The sequence below is a fragment of the Physeter macrocephalus genome, chromosome 11 (genome assembly GCF_002837175.3).
Source record: "Physeter macrocephalus isolate SW-GA chromosome 11, ASM283717v5, whole genome shotgun sequence".
Taxonomy (NCBI): Eukaryota; Metazoa; Chordata; class Mammalia; order Artiodactyla; family Physeteridae; genus Physeter; species Physeter macrocephalus.
The window spans coordinates 3,599,476-3,618,919 of record NC_041224.1 but is presented as its reverse complement, the minus strand read 5'-3'; the positions used below and the strand labels follow the sequence as shown (position 1 = coordinate 3,618,919).

At 41.3% G+C, this 19,444-nt stretch overlaps 1 protein-coding gene and 1 pseudogene across 5 annotated transcripts in view; one reads left to right on the top strand and one right to left on the bottom strand.

Annotated features, from left to right (window-relative positions):
* UBE3D (ubiquitin protein ligase E3D) overlaps window positions 1-19,444 on the top strand; it is a 579,677-nt gene that overhangs the window by 185,804 nt on the left and 374,429 nt on the right. Inside the window, exon 10 of one of the 5 annotated variants that reach the window (XM_055087684.1) lies at window positions 11,640-11,736. The exons of 2 other annotated variants lie outside the window; for them this stretch is intronic. In XM_055087684.1, the coding sequence (XP_054943659.1) occupies window positions 11,640-11,699 (60 nt within the window). In that variant the 3' untranslated portion in view covers window positions 11,700-11,736. Of the gene's footprint in view, window positions 1-6,043; window positions 6,115-11,639; window positions 11,737-19,444 lie in introns of those variants that run through there. 2 more of the 5 variants (XM_028494989.2, XM_028494985.2) reach the window with 2 other exon arrangements.
* LOC129392573 (ferritin light chain-like) lies at window positions 13,815-19,316 on the bottom strand (annotated as a pseudogene).

Sequence of the window (19,444 nt, the reverse complement as noted above, 5' to 3'; positions counted from 1 at the left end):
ACTTGTTTTGTGGCCTGACATGTGATATATCCTGGAGAATGTTCCACGTGCATTTGAAAAAAAAATGTTTATTCTGCTGCTTTTGGATGGATGTCCTTTATATATCTATTAACTCAATCTGGTCTAATGTATCACTTAAGGCCAGTGTTTCCTTACTGATTTTCAGTCTGGACGATCTGTGCATTAATGTAAGTGGTGTGTTAGAGTCCCCTACTATTATGTGTTATTATCAATTTCTCCCTTTATGTTTGTTAATATTTGCTTTATGTATTTAAGTGCTCCTATGTTGGGTGTATACATATTCACAATTGTTATATATTCTTGTTGGATTTATCCCTTAATCATTATGTAATGTCTTTCTTTGTCTTGTTACAGTCTTTGTTTTAAAGTCTTATTTGTCTGATATGTGTTGCTACCCCAGCTTTCTTTTCATTTCCATTTACATGGAATACCTTTTCTCATCCGCTCACTTTCTATGTGTGTCTTTAGATTTGAATTGTGTCTCTTGTAGGTGGCATATATATGGGTCTTGCTTTGTACCCATTCAGCCACTCTATGCCTTTTGATTGGAGCTTTTAGTCCATTTACATTTAAAGTAATTATTGATAGGTATGTACATAGTGCCATTTTGTTCATCATTTTGGGGTTGTTTTTGAGGTTCTCTTTCATTCCTTTCTTCTTCTTTTGCTCTCTTCCTTTGTGATGACTATTTCTAGTGTTATGTTTGGATCCCTTTCTATTTTTTTGTTTGTGTCTAGCATAGATTTTTGGTTTTTGATTACCATGAGGTTCTTAATATAACAAGTTACATATATGTAATCACATGTATGTGATTATTATAAGTTGATGATCTCTTAAGTTTGAATGCATTCTAACAACCCTGCATTCCCGACACACACATGCAATGTTTTTCCATTATATTTTACATTTTTTTGTTTTGTGTATTCCTCAACTATTTATTGTGGATATAGATAATTTTACTACTGTTGTCTTTTAACCTTTCTGTTACTTTTATAAGTGGTTGATCTGCTTCCTTTACCCATGAGATTTTTCCTTTCATAATTTTTATATTTCTAGTTGTGATCTTTTCTTTTCCACTTAGAGAAATCCCTTTAACATATCTTTAAAGCTGGTTCAGTATTGCTGAACTCTTTTGGCTTTTGCTTATCTGTAAAACTCTTGATCTCTCATCCAAATCTGAATAATAGCCTTGCTGGATAGAGTATTCTTGGTTTTAGATTTTTTTCGTTTCATCCCTTTAAATATATCATGCTTTTCCCTTCTGGCCTGCAAAGTTATTGCTGAAAAGTAGCTAACAGTGTGATGAGAGTTCTCTTGTATGTAACTAGTTGTTTTTCTCTCACTTTAGGATTCTCTCTATATCTTTAATTTTTGCCATTTTAGTTATAATGTTTCTTGAACTTTTGGGGTTCATCTTACTTGGGAGTCCACTTCCTGGACCTGGATGTCTGTTTTCTTTCCCAGGTTAGGAAAGTTTTTAGCTATTATGTTTTCAAGTATATTCTCTGCCCCTTTCTCTCTCTCTCTTCTCCTCTGGGACCCCTATAATGAAAATTGTAATACATTTGATATTGTCTCAGAGTCCTCTTAAACTATCCTCATTTTTTATTTTTTTTTTTATTTATTTTTTTTTTGCGGTACACGGGCTTCTCACTGTTGTGGCCTCTCCCGTTGCGGAGCACAGGCTGTGGACGTGCAGGCTCAGCGGCCATGGCTCACGGACCTAGCCGCTCCGCGGCATGTGGGATCTTCCCGGACTGGGGCACAAACCCGTGTCCCCTGCATCGGCAGGCGGACTCTCAACCACTGCGCCACCAGGGAAGCCCTATCCTCATTTTAAAAAATTCTCTTTTTCTTTTTTCTGTTCAGCTTGGGTTATTTCCACTACTTTGTCTTCCAGTTTGCTGATCTGTATTTCTGTGTTATCTAATCTGCTGTTGACTCCTTCTAGTGTATTTTTTATTTCAGTTATTGTATTCTTCAGCTGTTCGGTTATTCATTATATTTTCTCCTTGTTAAATTCCTCACTGTGTTAGTCCATTCTTCTCTTGAGTTCATTGAGCATCTTTATGATCACACCTTGAACTCTTTATTGGGTAGATTACTTATCTCTACCTTGTTTAGTTCTTCTTCTGAGGTTTTGTCTTGTCCCTTTGTTTGGAACATATTCCTCTCTCTCCTCATTTTGCCTAGTTCTCTGTGTTTATTTCTATGTATTAGGTAGGTTGTTTACATTTTCTTGTCTTAGAGAAGTGGCCTTCTGTCAGAGACATCCTATGGGGCTCATCAGCACACTCTCCTCTGATCACAAGATCTATAAACTCTAGGGGTGCCCATTATGTGGGCTGTGTGGGCCCTTCTGTTGAGGTACGCTGGTAGATGAGGCTGGTCCCCTGCTCAGTTGGCTACTAGCCCTGCTTTATTTGGCCAGGGCTAGGTCCTGGTGTGGCTGGCTGTGTGGCCCAGAGTTTTGTGGGACTGGTGCCAGTCCATGGTGGACAGGGCCGAGTTCTGGTGTTGCTAGCTCACAGCCCAGGGGACCCAGCGTTCATTCTGCCCAATTGTGGGCACATCTGGGTCCCCACTGCAGCTGGCTGCTTGGCTGGGGAGTTTCCTGGACTAGTGACTGCCTGCTGGTGGACGGGTTAGCCCCTGGTGCTAATAGGCTAGAGGTAGGAATCCAAAATGGCATTGACAGTACCAGTGTCCTTGTGGTAGAATGAGCTCCCTCAAATGGCTGCCACTAGTATCTAAATCCGCAGGGGGAGTCCCAGTTGTCTCCTACCTCTCTGGGAGGCTTTCCAAGATCAGTAACTGGGACTGATCAGACTTCTTTCAAATTACTACCTTTTTCTGGGACTCGGAGTTTGTGAAATTTTGTGTGTGCCCTTTAAGAGTGGAGTCTCTGTCTCCTACAGCCCTCCAGCTCTTCCATGTGCAAGCTCTTCTGGCCTACAATGTCAGATGTTCTGAGGGCTCATCTTTCCAGTGCAGGACACCAAGGGTGGGGACCCTGGTGTGGGGCTCGGGACCCTCACTCCTTGGGGAGAACCTCTGCACTGGTGATTATCCTCCCATTTGTGGGTCATCTCCCCAGTGGTCTTGACTAGCCCATGTCTCTGTCCCTTCTCCCCATTTTGCTGTCTTTCCTTCTTTATATCTTTAGTTGTGAAAAAATCTTTTCTGCTAGTCTTCTTCTTTATTTTTTTTTAACCTTACTTTCTGATTAATTCATTTTGCCACATACTTTTCTGCTAGTCTTCTGGTTGTTCTCGTTAATAGTTGCTCTGTAAATAGTGATAATTTTGGTATGCCCATGGGAGGAGGTGAGCTCATGGTTTTCCTACTCTGCTGTCTGGACCCTGCTATACATTTTTAAAGCTTAAATATATACATTAGCTTTACATACTATTGAGTGGGGTTCTGATGTCAATATCATGTCTTTTTAAATTAAATATTAGATAATCATCCTTATCCAGATGTCCAGGAAGGATTTCTGTTTTGGATTGCTCCTCTCCTTGTGTTATCCAAATCACCTTATGTCTTCTGACTACTTTGTGTTAAAACCACCTGGATCCTGTCACATATATACTGTGTGATTTTTGGCAATTCACTTAACCTCTCTGATCCTTAGTTTCCTCTTCTGTGAGATTGTCAAAGTAATAGTTCAATTTCATATGGTTGGTGTGAAAATTAATTAAGGTAACGCATGTAAAATATTTTGCATTCTGCCCAACACATTGGGTGAACACTCAAAAACTAGTGGTGGGGTTTGGTTTTTGTCTCTCTGCTTTCAGGGTTCTTATTATTAGCTGCAAGTTGCCTCCAGTCAATTAATATGCAAGTGATAACTGTTCACTTTAAGTGCTGTCTTTATAGAGGTTTTTCCTTCACTGTGCTCTGCAAAATGCCTGCCTTACTGGAAAACTGTAACTTGAAAAATTGCCTCTTGCTGTTATTAGACCCTGTTGTAGCTCTTTCTCACCTGAGTATTCTTTAGCTGGTTACTGTGGCCAGTGCTGTGTCCTCCATTTTGATAGTAGGGGCCTTTTCTTGCTAAGGGATTTTTCTTTTGTGGGGCTTTAGATAAAAATGTATGTCCACTACATAGGTTCTAAGACTTCCTGGATCACAGCATTAAATATCCCCGCTGTGTTCCAGAAGCACTTGAGGGAAGAAATAAAGCTGAAGCCTTTGAAAAATTAAAATGTATATTCCCAGCTATAGAAGCACTTATGAAGATGGTGGGTGGGGTGGATGGAGGTGATGAAATTTAAGTCAAAATAGTAAAAATTAAAATAGAAGTGAGAAGTTTGGTTAGAGTCCAGGAGAGGAAAAGAAAGAGAAGTTCAGGCAACAATAAAGACTCCATCCCCAGAGTGTGTAAGGGGCAGAGAAGAGAGGGCAGAGATTTAACAAGAGAAAGAGGGAAAAGGAAGGTGGTGCCAGGAATGATTTCAGGAGGAAGAAGTACAGAGGATATTGCTCAAGCCATTAGGAGAGTCTGAGAGAAATAAAGCAATGAGCTGTAGCTGTCAGGCAGCTTCACTGAGTTGCAGATAGGATGGGTGCTTGTGAGGGGGATAATTTTAAAAACTATATATATATGTGTAAGTTCTCTTTTGCATCTCCACCCTCCCCCCGACCTCGTACTATTCTGGAGAGTGTGCTTTGTCTTGGGGAGGTTGAAGATTGTTATAGCAGGCATACAAAGGAGGATGGGGGTGTGTTGAGGTAGGGGGGAAGGGGTAGGGCAGTGGAAGGGTGGGGCTAGATGGGGGAGAACAAGATAAAAAGAAAAGCAAGAAAGTTTTAAATTAGCTCCTGAAATCTGAAATAGTGTTTTGCAAGAAGACACACCTTTAAAAGCCAGATGCTTTAAGACAAAGGAATTTTCTGATTCTTAATATATCAACATTTAGTGGACTTGACCACAGAGGTGCTTCTGATAGAAGTCCCTGCAGACAGGAAGAAGCGTCTGGGTTGAGCTCCTTTGAGAAATCCTGGGTCCTTGTGTGACCTGGCAGGGACAGAAAAACTCCTGCCTGCTCCCGAGAAGAGGGAGAGGGGTATGGGATATAGCCACTGAGGTGGGAAGAACAAACCCTGTGCCGGATGGTTTTGGGGGAATGGTCTGGGCCAGGGATTGGATGGGCACTATAAATAGAACCCTGAGGTTTTACGGGCTGGCGAGGGCCAGGGTGGAGCTGGCTTGGCAGCAGAGCCCCTGCCCTTGGTGGCTTTCTAAGTGCCATGTAGAATAACAGTGAAATGGCCAAGACAGCAGAGCAAAATTCTTTGCTGTGATATTTTTTTAAAGACCAGAGGTGATGTTGGAACTGATAGGTATTGGTTATACTAAGTCAGTTTTCCAGATTTTTATGGAAATTGTGCTTCAAAGATAAATACCTGAAAATACAGAGGACAGGATACGTGAGATTCAGCCAGTGCAGTGGGGAAAAAGGAGTTAACTTAAGAGAAGGTTCAGGATACATCCTAAGAGGGAGGCACACAGTTTATTTATAACATGCAGATCAAGAAGAGGCATTGACTATTCAAAAGGATATAGATTTTTCTCTTTATAACCAGGCAGATTTGTGATCTGCCAGATCAGATGTATAAGTGCCATGAATCCGGCTGAAGGCAACATCAGGTGTCCTGAAGGTGTCCCGCCCTCACCTTCACCAAACAGTACCCCTGGGATGAGGTAGTTGCTGGGGAAAAAGGTAAGTGATGCGGAGAGAGCTGCTGAGCAAGGCCACTCATGAAACATTTACTGTGGACTCGCCCGTAAAAACGTTAACACTGAATCTGAAGGTGACTAGAGGGAGAAAAGGGGAAAGTGATTTGAAGACGGAATAAGTCATAGCTCATGCAGACATCCTCACTGGTAAAAGCCAGAGAAGTGTTGACTTAACAACCGTCCTACTCAATCAACAGGGTTTTATTTGCCAGTGAAAAATGACCATCGGTGAAGGAGAGATGTATTCACACATTGGGTCTAATAGGACTCTCCTTTCAGGGGCACAAGGCATCTGGGGCTTTGATGAATCCATCTGCTAGAACTGCCGAGAAAGGGAAAAGAGGAGAAAAAGCACAACTGCAGGACTACAGCAGCCTCATCTGTGAACCACTTGACCCCCTGGGCAGGGATGGGCACCTAGCTGCTTCCGGTCACCGCAGGGCTGTCTGCGTTCAATCATCATTAGCTGTTTCCTGTTCACTGGACTGGATACAAAATAGATTCAGGAAAGGGTTATAGCCGCCCACCCAATCTAAGACTCTTGGGAGTTAACAGTCATCTGGGCAGTAACTTTCCATGAGGGCAGCTGGAGGGTTGTGTTTTTTTTTTTGGGGGGGGTGCTGAATAAATTATGTGGCTCATGTTTGTCGGGGGGATGGGATTTGGTTGGATACCCAAGTGTGACAGCTGTTTATTTTGTGTTAAGCTAGGATAATTTGTTATATGAAGTGGCTCTGGAATATAAAAATGGCCTCGATTCAACTTTTAAACCAAATATTTGCATTTTGAAGTAATTAGCAATTAGGACAATAACATCTGGTACATTTGCAGGCATATTTCAAGGAAATTTATAGTCATGGGCTCAACGACATTTATTGAACTCTGTTAGCCCAGTTGCAAATAGTAGCCTACTATCACTCTGCTGATTGAAAAACAAAGGCAGAAAGAGGGTAAATTACCTGCTCTGGATGAGTGGCTTGGTGGCAGGGAGGATTAGAACACAGAGAAGCTGATCTGGTCCCAGGGAGCTGACCTTTGAGGCATAGCAGAGGCTACATTGCAAATGCCAGCCCCTGTTGGCCATGACTGATACCTGGAGAAATCTGTGACTTTGAAGACATGATGTTGCTTCCATAAATAATATTTACCAGGTTATTTATTCTTGGGTTATGGATTATTCACAGGTCATAATTGTGAATGAAGCCATTGCAGCTGATCCTACTGTGGTGATTAATATTACATGAATGCATGGGATGATAGAATAAATACACACACATTTTGTCAATTGAAGATGCCCAAACTGAACGGATGGTGCATGCAGCTTCTAGAAAGCAGATTTTCCAGTCTTCTACTCTAGGCCTTGTAGTAAGTATGTTCGAGAAGCCTAAGGACACAGATAGGGAAGGGCATAAAATAGAGCTGCCTGTCAAGAGAACTGAGTTCTCATTTGCAACAGGAATAAGTGAATCTATTATGAGCTGGAGGCCTTGAGAGAGAAACTTGCATGTAGATACTCTTCATACTCCAGTGCTTCACTGTGCATGTGTCCCATGGAAGGCCTTTTTACTTTTTTTCTCTTATCCACCTATAGAGAAAAGCTGCATGCATTAGCAACTCAATGGTAGTTTCATCTTACTGCAACACATGAAGATATTTATTGGCAAAACACCTCCTAGGGGTGTTTGGTTAGAGAAATGAAGGCCATCTGTGCTGGCATCTCCGGGTAGTACTTCTTTCTTCTCTTTTGTTCTGCAGAATTGCACTGCTTTGTAGTCTCTCACTTTCAGCAGCAAAGCAATTTTGTAAATGGTGCACTCAGATGCTCTGATGAAGTTATAACTGATACAGGCACTGAGATGAAGATGCTGCAGTGAAAAATGGGGCATGTCAAAGAAAACTGATTCATAATCATCAAATGCAGACAAGGTGGTAGGAAGTGGTGAGTGTACTGCAGGCTGTCAGTTGCCCACTTCCAGGTTTGTCCACAGCCCGAGGGGACCATGTCTTGTCAGAAATGCTTGTGGATGCTAATCTATCAACACTTGTTCAATCTCAAATTGTATCAGAGGGTTCAATCTCCTTTTGGACTTCGGCAGTCACCTCCTAGCTCTATTAGATCTCCTTTGGTCAAATGAACTTCCATTTAAAATCTGCAAGGCTTTTCTCTTCTGTCTCTTTCCCCATGGAACTGGAAATGTGGGCATGTACTGTTTACTTCTTTTAACAGTGACCTGATAGATCTTTGATATAAAATTCCAAACACCTCCCAGAAAAACACACAACCCCCCACACACCATCCCTTCTGTGCCCCTTTGTCTAACAGTCTTTCCTGCCTGGGTCAGTGATTTTCCTTTCAGTCATGGAATCCAGCTGCTTTATCTTTTCCTGTTGTGGATTTTTCTTATAAGTGCTACTCTCCTGCCTGGGGTCTTTTTCCTCCTTCCCTCCACGCATGTCTCACTCTCTTTCTCAGCAAATTAAATCCTTCTCTAAGATGCATCATCTCACAGACCTTTCAGTTTCTCACTACCTGAGACTTCCTTTTCAGACAATATTTCACATGAAATAACCTGCAAATCCTCCCGTGACAAAATACCTAGAAACTCTGAATGAACAATTTTTTAAACCTCCCCTATAAATGCCTAGATGAGTTCACAAAACATAATCTCTAGAGGACAAATGAATAAAGAGCCATATCTGACACTCTAATTGCTCTGTGTGTGTGTGTGTGTGTGTGTGTGTGTGTGTGTGTGTGTGTGTGTAGGAGAGGGGTCATTTCCAGTAATCATGATAAGCTAGGGATTTAGATGATATCACCATGGGGGGGGGTCCAATGACAAGGCTTGGGGCCTATATGAGGTAGGAATTGGACCTGAGACCTTTATGGTGGGACTCTTGAAGGGCAACACTCTCCAGAAAAGAGAGACTAGAAAATAAATCTGCTCACCCTCACAAGGATTCTTTTAAAATTAAGCATGTTTGCTGTAGGTCAGTCTTCCATGAAGAATTTCATAATCATTGGCTTGTTAATCTCATGGATTTGTGGTTCAGATGTATACCGCTCTGTATGATTTGTGAACCCACAAGTTGAAAATCAACATGAGAAGTGGTCACAGGTCAGTGAAACCCATGAGTACCTGGAAAGAGCAAACATCCAGCCCAGGCCACAGAGGTTTCCCACCAGAAATAGACACTCTGAAGATGACCTCACCATCTAAAATTACAAAATATTTAAGGAAATAATTCACCCTGAACTAGAATCAGCAAAGGCAGTAAACAAACATCAGGACCATAACCTGAAGAAATTCAGATGTCATATTTAAAAATCTCAAACTGTATCAGAGGGTTCAGTCTCAGACTTTAAAAGGTGAACTAAAATGATTAAAAGAAGAAATATAAAAGAACAAGACATGGCTAGTATCAAAGAGAACGTCTAGAAATTTACATGTAATCATTTAAATAAAAACTCAGAGAGTATATTAAACAGAATATTAGATTCAGCTGAAAAGTGAATTAATGAACTGAAAAATATATCTGAAGAAAACTATAATGTAACTCAATTAATATGGATGATATGAACTACAGATAGACATAAAGAACAGACTGAGTTGCTCTAACATATATGTCTAATACAACTTCCACATGGAAGAAACAGAGGGTAGAATTCCCCTTAAGAGAAAAGATCACATACGTTTATTCTCTCCTATTACTACACATCCATCCATTCATCCATCCACCTAATCCTTAATCCTTATATATTCACTCACTAAACATTTATTCAAATATATACTCTGCCTTTATATTGTGTTATGTGCTTTGTGCACAGAAATAAAAATGTAATCCCATACTTACACTTCCAAAAAATTGCTTAATGTTATGTAATCATCCTTAAAATGGTCAGAAACTCTCAAAGGGAAGAATCTAAAGTTTAATTAGGATCTCAGTTAGGTTACCATCTCAAATGCTGCAATATAGTACAAGTACAAAGTAGTAAAATTAACTGTCCTGAGGAAAAAGGAAAAAAAATGAGAAGGGCATTTATATAGGTATATTAATGTGTACATAACACAGCAAGAAGAAATTACGCAGCTGGCATGAGCCATGGTTGATGTTGCCTTCAGCCGGCACCTCCGATTGTTGGGTTTTTTACTGAAACCTTCATTCCTGAGCATCTGGGCTCTTGATGTCCAATCTGTCTTGAACTGCAGGACTCTTCCATTAATCTTTACCTCTTGACTTAATAGAGGCACCTTAGGATCAGTTGGGTTCCAGCCATACTCCTTCATGCCCCTGTTTTGCAGCAGTCACTCTATTTCCCCAAGGGAGCCAGGACCTAGCATCACTTTTTTGCTGCTTTATCTAGCGTCCCCAGGAGGAGTAAATGAACAGATGGTAGTTGCCACCTCTAATTTAGGGGGATTATTGTTAAATCCTTTGATAGAATCATTTCTCCTTTGGATACTGAAAACTAAGTCAGCAGAGTAAAAAGTCATGGAGATTGGGAGCAAATATTTTGTGAATGAGTCATTGGGTGTAACTAAAAGATGTGCCCATCTCATTCCCCTCTGGTGCTGGGACTCATGTCTGCTAGCCAGTCCTCTTCAGAGTGTCTACCATATCCTGTAGGACAGCATTTCAAGCATGAAAAATGTTATGTACCGGTTGATATGATAACGGGGTATTTAGTAAGCAATTCCAGCTACATCTGGGGGATGGGGAAACAGATGTGATCAGTGAATTTTTATTGCACTGACATTTCTTTTTACAATAAAAGGACTTTTTTTGGCCAGAAGCAATGTTGTGTGACATTCCGTTAGGATGAATAACCCATCTAGTAAGTCCATGGTATTGAAAAGACTGTCCAACATGAAAGGCATATCCAAACTCAGAATAAGTGTTTGTTCCAGGGGATGTAGCAGGATTCAGCATAATTAATCTGCCACAAGATGGCTTCATGGTTCAATTAAGTGTTCTACCATATTGGAGGGTATGGGCTGTAGTTGGCAGATTTGCTGACTGACTGGGACAATAGCCAGACAGTCATAGTGAGAATAGGTCCTTCCTGATGAGTCTGTGTATACCTCTGTCCCTGCCAATATGGATGACTGTGCAGAAGCCCAGTGAGCAGGATTGGCAGGCTGGAGAAAGAGGCTAACTGGTACCACAGGCTAGTTGAGCGCCACCTAATTACCAAGCAGCTTCTCTGCAGTAAAGGCATTATAATCAGCATCAATATGAGATACAGATATTCTCCTTGTGGTCAGTCCTCTGATCCTGTCTCTTCTAAGAACTTGACAACCCATCCAGTCAAACCAATCAGGACCTTCTTTTCGGCAATGTGGACAGAAAAAGTACTTGAAGCTCTGCCCACTGGGGCTATTTCTTTCCTTTACTTCATTTCTCTTCAGGTCCACCCCAGGGTGGGCTCTAATACCATGGTGGTCTACCTTTGCCTGTTGTCAGTCACAGATTTCTCTTTCGTATCAGCTAGTCATAGGAAACTTCCCATGAAGCAGTGTGAGCCCGTGAAGTGAGCTGAGGGAGAGACAGCAGCTTGGGAGATGTAGCCCTGCTAGAAAAGTGGACAATGTTCTTTTTCAGTTTTTTCCTTGAGGATCTTCCTAAGGCTGGTCTCTAATACACCAATTTCTCCTTGATTGTGGAGTATATTACTTACAGCCAGTTTTAGAACTAAGTAGATCTGAAAACTCCAAATTTATGATGGTCAACTTGTAATAGGAAAGAACCTTTGTATTTTATTACAAGTTAATCACTAAAGGGACGTTGCCTATAAGCTTAAATTATACTTAATGGCCCATCTCTGGGAACCCTGCCTCCCAGGTAATGAGTATTAAGCTAAAATACCTTTGTTTAGCTCACAGGAAACATCCTGACCAGGCCCATCTGTGAACGACTGCAGGAAGGAAGAAATTAACACATCCTCTCTGGAGGCTGACCAGAACCAGGAAATGTTTGACTTTACTCCGTCCCCTTTTAGTTTAAAAGAAGCCTGAATTCTAACTCAGGCAAGATGGTTCTTTGGGACATGAGTCCACCGTCTTCTTGGTCTGCTGGCTTTTCTATTAAAGTTGCTATTCTTTGCCCCAGCAACTCATCTCTCGATTTATTGCCCTGTTGTGCAGTGAGCAGTATGCGTTTGGACTCAGTAACAAACTGAGGTTCCTGATCACAAGATGTTCTGTGGTTAGCAGGACTCAGTGACAAGCAAACAGTTGTTTTCCAAAAAAGTAGTTATACACCAAAGAGAACAAGGGTTTCTTCAAAATTCTTGGGAGCCTTCATTATGACTCTTCTGCTGGGATTTTGCCACAAGCTTAATACATTATCTTAATCTGCCCAAGGCATTTAAACTGCCATACCCCATTGAATTGGCTGAGTCATGGGGATCAAAGGACAGAGCTTTTGCAGTATAGCTTGGGCAAGATAAAAACTCTTCTCTTGCTCTCAAATTAAGTAGAGTGTCAGATCACCGTATAAACAAGTTACCTTGTAAATATAGTATATATAGCTTCCAAAATGCAAGGATCCCACCAAGACTTGTATGTATGGGAAACTACAACTTATTTTTAGTTTTGAAGGGGATATCCTGCCTTGTGCCAGGTTGCCCATCTGCCAAAACTTCACTGAACTATCAGATCCCTCTAAATTTGTGACACCTACCTCCTATCTTCTGATGAGCCTGTGTCTAACTTGAGCCTCCAGGCAACTTGCTACTTCCTGCTCTTCAGGTTATATTATTGTTATCATCAATATGGTGCACCAGTGAGATATGTTGTAGACTGGGAAACAGTCAAGATCCTTGGGAACTAAATTGTGGCACAGGGCTGGGGAGTTGATGTTTCCTGAGGCAGGATAACAAAGATGTACTACTCTCTATTTCAGGGGAATCTAATGGTTTCTGGTGTTTTTTTCTGCTTGTGGAGATTTGAAAAGAAAATCACTGGATCAGTAGCTGCTTACCAGGTGTCACTGGCTATACTAATTTAGTCCATTAAAAAGAGTACATCTTGGGCTTACCTGGTGACGCAGTGGTTGGGAGTCCGCCTGCCGATGCAGGGGACGCAGGTTCGTGCCCTGGTCTGGGAAGATCCCACATGCCGCGGAGTGTCTGGGCCCGTGAGCCATGGGGCTTCCCTGGTGGCACAGTGGTTAAGAATCCGCCTTAATGAATGAATTTAGGGGACACGGGTTCGAGCCCTGGTCCGGGAAGATTCCACATGCTGCGGAGCAACTAAGCCCGTGTGCCACAACTACTGAGCCTGCGCTCTAGAGCTCACTAGCCACAACTACTGAGCCCACGTGCCTAGAGCCTGTGCTCTGCAACAAGAGAAGCCACCGCAATGAGAAGCCCGTGCACCACAAGGAAGAGCAGCCCCCGCTTGCCACAACTAGAGAAAAGCGTGCGTGCAGCAGCAAAAACCCAACGCAGCCAAAAATAAAATAAAATAAAAAAAAGAAAAAGAGTACATCTGGAATAGCAACATTTGTTGGCATCATCAACTAGCCCAAGTTATGAAAATTCACTATTACTTTCTCAGAATCAATGATATTTTGCATTAACTAAACTAGAGAATTAAACTGGGCATGTTAGAATTACCACCCTGCATTTTCTAGCCTTCAATGGTAGCAATAATCTCTATGCTCCTAGGGGTGTAGTATTGCTCTTGATTTACTATTCTGTACAAAAAGAGAGATAGACAGGCTCCAGGTGGACCTATTTTCTGTAGTTCTTACTCTATGAGTTGGAAATCTACTGTGATTATTTTTCCAGCTACTGAAATGTATTCAAACATTATGTTCAGGACCTGGGGAAATAACCATGTTATGAGTTGTGGGTCACACATACCCAATTGTGAGGGAGTTTTGGGTGGAAATTCTTTTCATAACTTATAGTTCTGGGAGTATAACATATTGAATATTTATATCTGTGTGTATTGTGGAGGGGGTCTTCTCATTGGGAAAAAAGCCTAGATACTTCATGAGACATAATTTTTGCTATTTTTGGGACTTGAAGGAATTCAGGGTAATCTCAAAAGATCTAGGGTTAAGAAAAAGAAAAAAGAAAAAAAAAAGAGAAAATCTGTGAGGAGTCAGGAAACAACAAACACACAGGGGGAAAGTAGGGATTTCTCCAAAGTCAGGAACCGAATTGTCACTGCTTCCAAGAAACTGTGCCTTGGCCTGGTGAAAAGGTAGGGGTGGGAAGCTGCTAAATCTGAGTGTCCAGAATAAGCCTAGGAAACTTGAAGGTGGCCTGAGTGGTCACAGGTTGGTAGCCTATCCTAGCTCAAGGCTGAGGGAAACCAAATCCTTGCTAAATATCTTCATTTTAGGTTTTTATGTTTCCACTCATTAAGATCAACCAAATACAAGCCTACCATCAAAGATTACTAAACATGCAAAGGAACTAAACTACATGAGTGAGAGTTAGCCAGGTAACCTATGACATATTAGACCCTCAAGACTCTGAACATGGGAATCATAAAATAGACGTCTATAAGATGTAGAAGACCAAATGATATTTTATAAAATTAAGAAAAAATAGAAGATGGAATAACCAAAATGTGCAAACTACAAGGCACTATTTAAAATGTCTGGGCATATATAAAACAGTATGAAATACAATTTTTAGAAATGAAAAATGTAGTCGTTGAAAAATGAACAGATTGGTTAAAGAGCAAATTAGATATAAGATAAGAGAAACAATTTAACTGAGAGACAGACCTGAAGAAATTAACTGGGATACAACACAGAGAAATAAGGATGTATAAAATAGGAAAGAAATGTTAAGAGATGTGGAGGATAGAAAGAGGAGGTCTAACATCATGTTACTTGAAGTATAATACATGGAACAGTAAGCAAGAGCCCCGCTTAGGAGATTGTTAGAAATTCAGACTCAGCCTCACTGATGACCTCTTGAATCTGAATCTGCATTGGTCAATAAACTCCCCACGTGGTTCATATGTACCCAAAGGTTTGAGAAACTGGGTGAACAAATTTAGAATTTGAATCCCAGAGAGAGAATATAAAGAGAATGGAGAAGAAGCAATATTCGAAGAGATAAAGAATTGATGGATGACATGAATTCACTTATTCATACCAAGAATAAATCAGAAGAAATTTACACCTAGAAAGATTATAATCAAACTAGAACACCAAAACCCAAAAATAAATCCTAGAGAGAAAAGACAATTAGACATTTGACATCTACAGTGATTTCAATAGCAACAATAGAAGCAGAAGAAAGTGGAATAATATCTTCAAAGTGCTGGGAAAAAATAAAATAAAAAACCTCTCTGTATCCACCAAAACTACCTTTTAAGAAGAAAAGCAAAATAAAGACATTTCATAACCAAAAATGGAGAGAATTTATCAACAGATCTATACTTGAGAACTTCTGAAGGAAGCATTTAAGGAAGAAGAAAGATTATTCTAAAAGGCATGCAAGGAGTGGCGAACAAAGAAACTGATAAACCTGTAAATAAGTCTAAACAAACATGATCTGTATAAAATCGTATCTAATTTGTGAGAATTAAACAAAGGGCAGAATTTAAATACTTGACGACTAATATTATGTAAATTGGGAGGGGTGGTTAAAATTAAAGTGTTTTTAAATCTTTGTATCATCTGGGTTAAGGTCAATATGTTAACCATGGACTGCACTGTGCTAGGTACTCACCATAAAATTTCCAGGAAAACCCCTAGAAGAATAGAAATAAACAGTATAAATTTTCAGAAGAAAGTACAGTTATCAGAAAGAGTGTACAAACTTCCAGTTTGATTTTAAAATAAAATTGTTTACATTAGTTTTAAATGTATCTAGTATGGAATCAAAGTACGATAGCATTTGAGATATACCATCACCTACCTATTTAAAAGATACAAGAACAAGATTGTCATTAATAAGCAGAAATTCTGCATTGCTCCAGTTTTCAATTTAGGCTAGATTTCCATTTCCCTCTTCCTGATACATTTTTAAAAATTTTATTGAAGTACAGTTAATTTGCAATGTTGTGTTAATTTCTTCTGTACAGTAAAGTGACTCAGTTATACATATATATATTATTTTTCATATTCTTTTCCATATGGCTTGTCACAGGATATTGAATATAGTTCCCTGTGCTACACAGTAGGACCTTGTTGTTTATCCATCCCGTATGTAATAGTTTGTCTCTGCTAACCCCAGACTCCCAAGCCTTCCCTCCCCCACACCCCTCCTCGTTGGCAATGACAAGTCTGTTCTCTGTATCTGTGCATTTCCCTCTTCCTTCAAAAGTTATAATAATATATAGTTGTCCCTCTGTATCTACAGTTTTCTGCATCCTCAGATTCAACCAACCATGGATCAAAAATGGTTTTAGTCCGTGGTTGGGAAACCCACGGATATGGAGGGCCAGCTCTTTTCTTTGTACTACCAAGGGAGTTGAGCAGCTGAGGATTTTGGTATCCATGGAGGCACCTGGAACCAATCACCCTCAGATACTGAGGGACAACTATACTTCCTGGTGGAAGGTTTTTAACTGATTTATCACAACTCTTTCCATAATTATGGGTATAGATTAATATTAATTTTTATTTCCTATGATATGTCTATTTTATTAAAATTTAAAATTTAGTTGCTATTACACTTATTATTAGTGCACAATTGGTCAAAACAACACATGTATTCCACATTTTGACCAATATAACTAAACATACAAAGTAAAATTTTATTGCAAATGCATCACTTATTGGACAGTACTACTTGGTTTCAATGAATTTATGTATCCAAGAGTTGCTAGAAAGATACAAGATTTAGCAGTAATTGTATTCCTCTTTTGTGTTTTATAAGATGTAAATCCTGAGAAAACTTTTCACACAAATAAGTAGATGAGAATAGAAGGAGTTTTATTATAGAAAGTCACCCACAGTGAAATTCCTTTAACACAACTGAATGATGATTTCTGAAGAAGGGAAGCTGATGTAATCCCTTTTTAAAAAAAAAATGGCAGTAAAATATACATAACAAAATTTAACCTTTTAATTACTTTCAAGTGTATTCATTGGCATTAAGCACATTCATATTGTTGCACAACCATTATCACCAACCATCTCCAGAGCTTCATCTCCCAAAACTGAAACTCTGAACTCACTAAACAACCAACTCCCCATTCCTCCCTTCTCAGCCCCTGGACAGCACCATTCTACTTTCTGTCTCTGTGAATTTGACTACTCTAGATATCTTATATAGGTGGGATCATACAATATTTGACCTCTTGTGACTGGCTTATTTCACTTAGCATGATGTCTTTGAGCATAATGTCATCCGTGTTGTAGCATATCAGAATTTATTTCCTTTTTAAAGCTGAATGATATTGTACTGTATGTATACAGCACATTTTGTTTATCCATTCATCTGTTGATGGACACTTGTGTTGTTTCCACTTTTGATTGTTGAGAAAAATTGAATCCCTCTTTAATAAGATAAGTACTGGACAATTATAATATCCAGTTGCAACCTTCTGCTTCTTATTTGGTACACATCCAAATGAGTTTTCCTTTAGTCTCTAGTGGGCAAATTATGAAGTAGCAAGCAAGCACAATTCCTCTGACCAAAGAAGCCAGTTATAAAACTTTTCCTGCTTCCATTTCCTTCCCTTGTTGAATGTTTGTAAATTATCTGTGGAGAATAAAATTAAATGGTCATGCTTTTGAGGTGCCAGACTATAGGAACACCAGTGACAGTTCCAAGTCCAAGACTTTCCAAATGAAGGAAGGATTTCACATGGCTGAGAAATCGCCTGGCCAGCAATGCTTGCTTTTCCAAGTGTCTCCAATGTATTCCAAGCATAATGCATTACTTACGTGCCAGACTATAGGAACACCAGTGACAGTTCCAAGTCCAAGACTTTCCAAATGAAGGAAGGATTTCACATGGCTGAGAAATCGCCTGGCCAGCAATGCTTGCTTTTCCAAGTGTCTCCAATGTATTCCAAGCATAATGCATTACTTACTATACCCCACTCTTTTTTTTTTTTTTTTTTTTTTGCTGTAAAAAGCTTTATGGTTTCCATTTGGTCCAAGGCTTGGGAGAAAGCTCCAGGGCGGTTAAAAAGCTGCCTAGTGGCTACAGGGAGGGGCTTCAGGTAGAAACCCCGACGCCAAAGGGGCTCCTCAAAGGCCGCTGGGCTCCAGAGCCTCCTAGGCCTGCTTGAGGTGAGCCTTTCGAAGAGACACCCACCCAACCCAGCCTGGGGACCAGCCGGCCCGCGGAGGTTGGTCAGGTGGTCACCCCTCTTCTTGATGAGTTTCACCTGATCATATAGGACAAGGCTCCCCAGGAAGCCACAGAGGCGGGGATCTGCGCAGGCAGAGCCCAGGGCACGCAGGTCCACAAGGGCCTGGTTCTGGCTCTCCTCCACGAGCACGGCAGCTTCCATAGTATCCTGGGTTTTACCCCACTCATCTGGAGATGGCTTCTGCACGTTCTGGAAGAGGGCGCGGCCGCCACACTTGTTTTGTGTTTTCAAGAGATGCTTGGCTCCCTCGCACTTCTCCTTGGCCAATTCACGTTAAAAGTTGCCCATGGGGGCTTCCCTGGTGGCGCAGAGGTTGCGCGTCCGCCCGCCGATGCAGGGGAACCGGGTTCGCGCCCCGGTCTGGGAGGATCCCACGTGCCGCGGAGCGGCTGGGCCCGTGAGCCGTGGCCGCTGAGCCTGCGCGTCCGGAACCTGTGCTCCGCGACGGGAGAGGCTACAGCAGAGGGAGGTCCGCATACCACAAAAAAAAAAAAAAGAAAAAAAGTGGCCCATGCCCTCCAGGGCCACGTTGTCGCAGTCGAAATAGAAGCTCAGAGAGAGGGAGGTGTAGGAGGCCCGCAGATGCGTGTCGGCCAAGGGGGTTGACAGCGGCCACCACCTCAGTGGGATAATTCTGACGAATCTGGAAGCTCGTGGTTGATCAGTAGTAAGCAGTTAAGCTCAGTAAGTGGTGTTGGCTGGTGCCGGTGACCAAGGGTAGCTGAGTGGCTGATTCTGAAGGTTGCGACTGGAAAAAGGTTGGAGGGTGATCAGAGTCTGGAGCAGGGGTGTCCCTGTGGGTCTGTCCCACCCAAACACTGTTGAAGCGAGAGACAGATCCGCGGCACTGCCTAGCACACTGCCTACACCCTACTCTTGAGGAATGTGCTGACCTCCTCTGCTGCAGTAAATGAATCTTATCAGTCCTTGTCTTAGTTTTCTATTGCTGCATAACAAATGACTGCAAATTTCAAAGCTTAAAGCAGCACACACTCGTGAGCACACAGTTCTACGGATCAGAAGTCTAGGTGGGTTCAGCTACATCCTAGGTATAAGATCTCACAAGGCTGAAGTCAGGGTGTTGGCTGGGCTGGGCTGGGCTCTTATCTGGAGGCTCTGGGAGATAATCTGCTTCCAAACTCATTCTTATTGTTGGCAGAATCTGGTTCCTTGAGGCTGTACATCAGAGGTTGCCTGTTTCCTCGCTGGCTGTCAGCAAGGGGTTGCTCTCTGCTCCTAAATGCTGCTTGCATTCCTCCTCATGAGGCCATTTCCATCTTTTATCCAGCAATGGCACACTGAGTTCTTCCCATGTTTTAAATTTCTCTGACTTTCTCTTGAAAAACCACACAACTAGAGAAAGCCCGCGTGCAGCAACGAA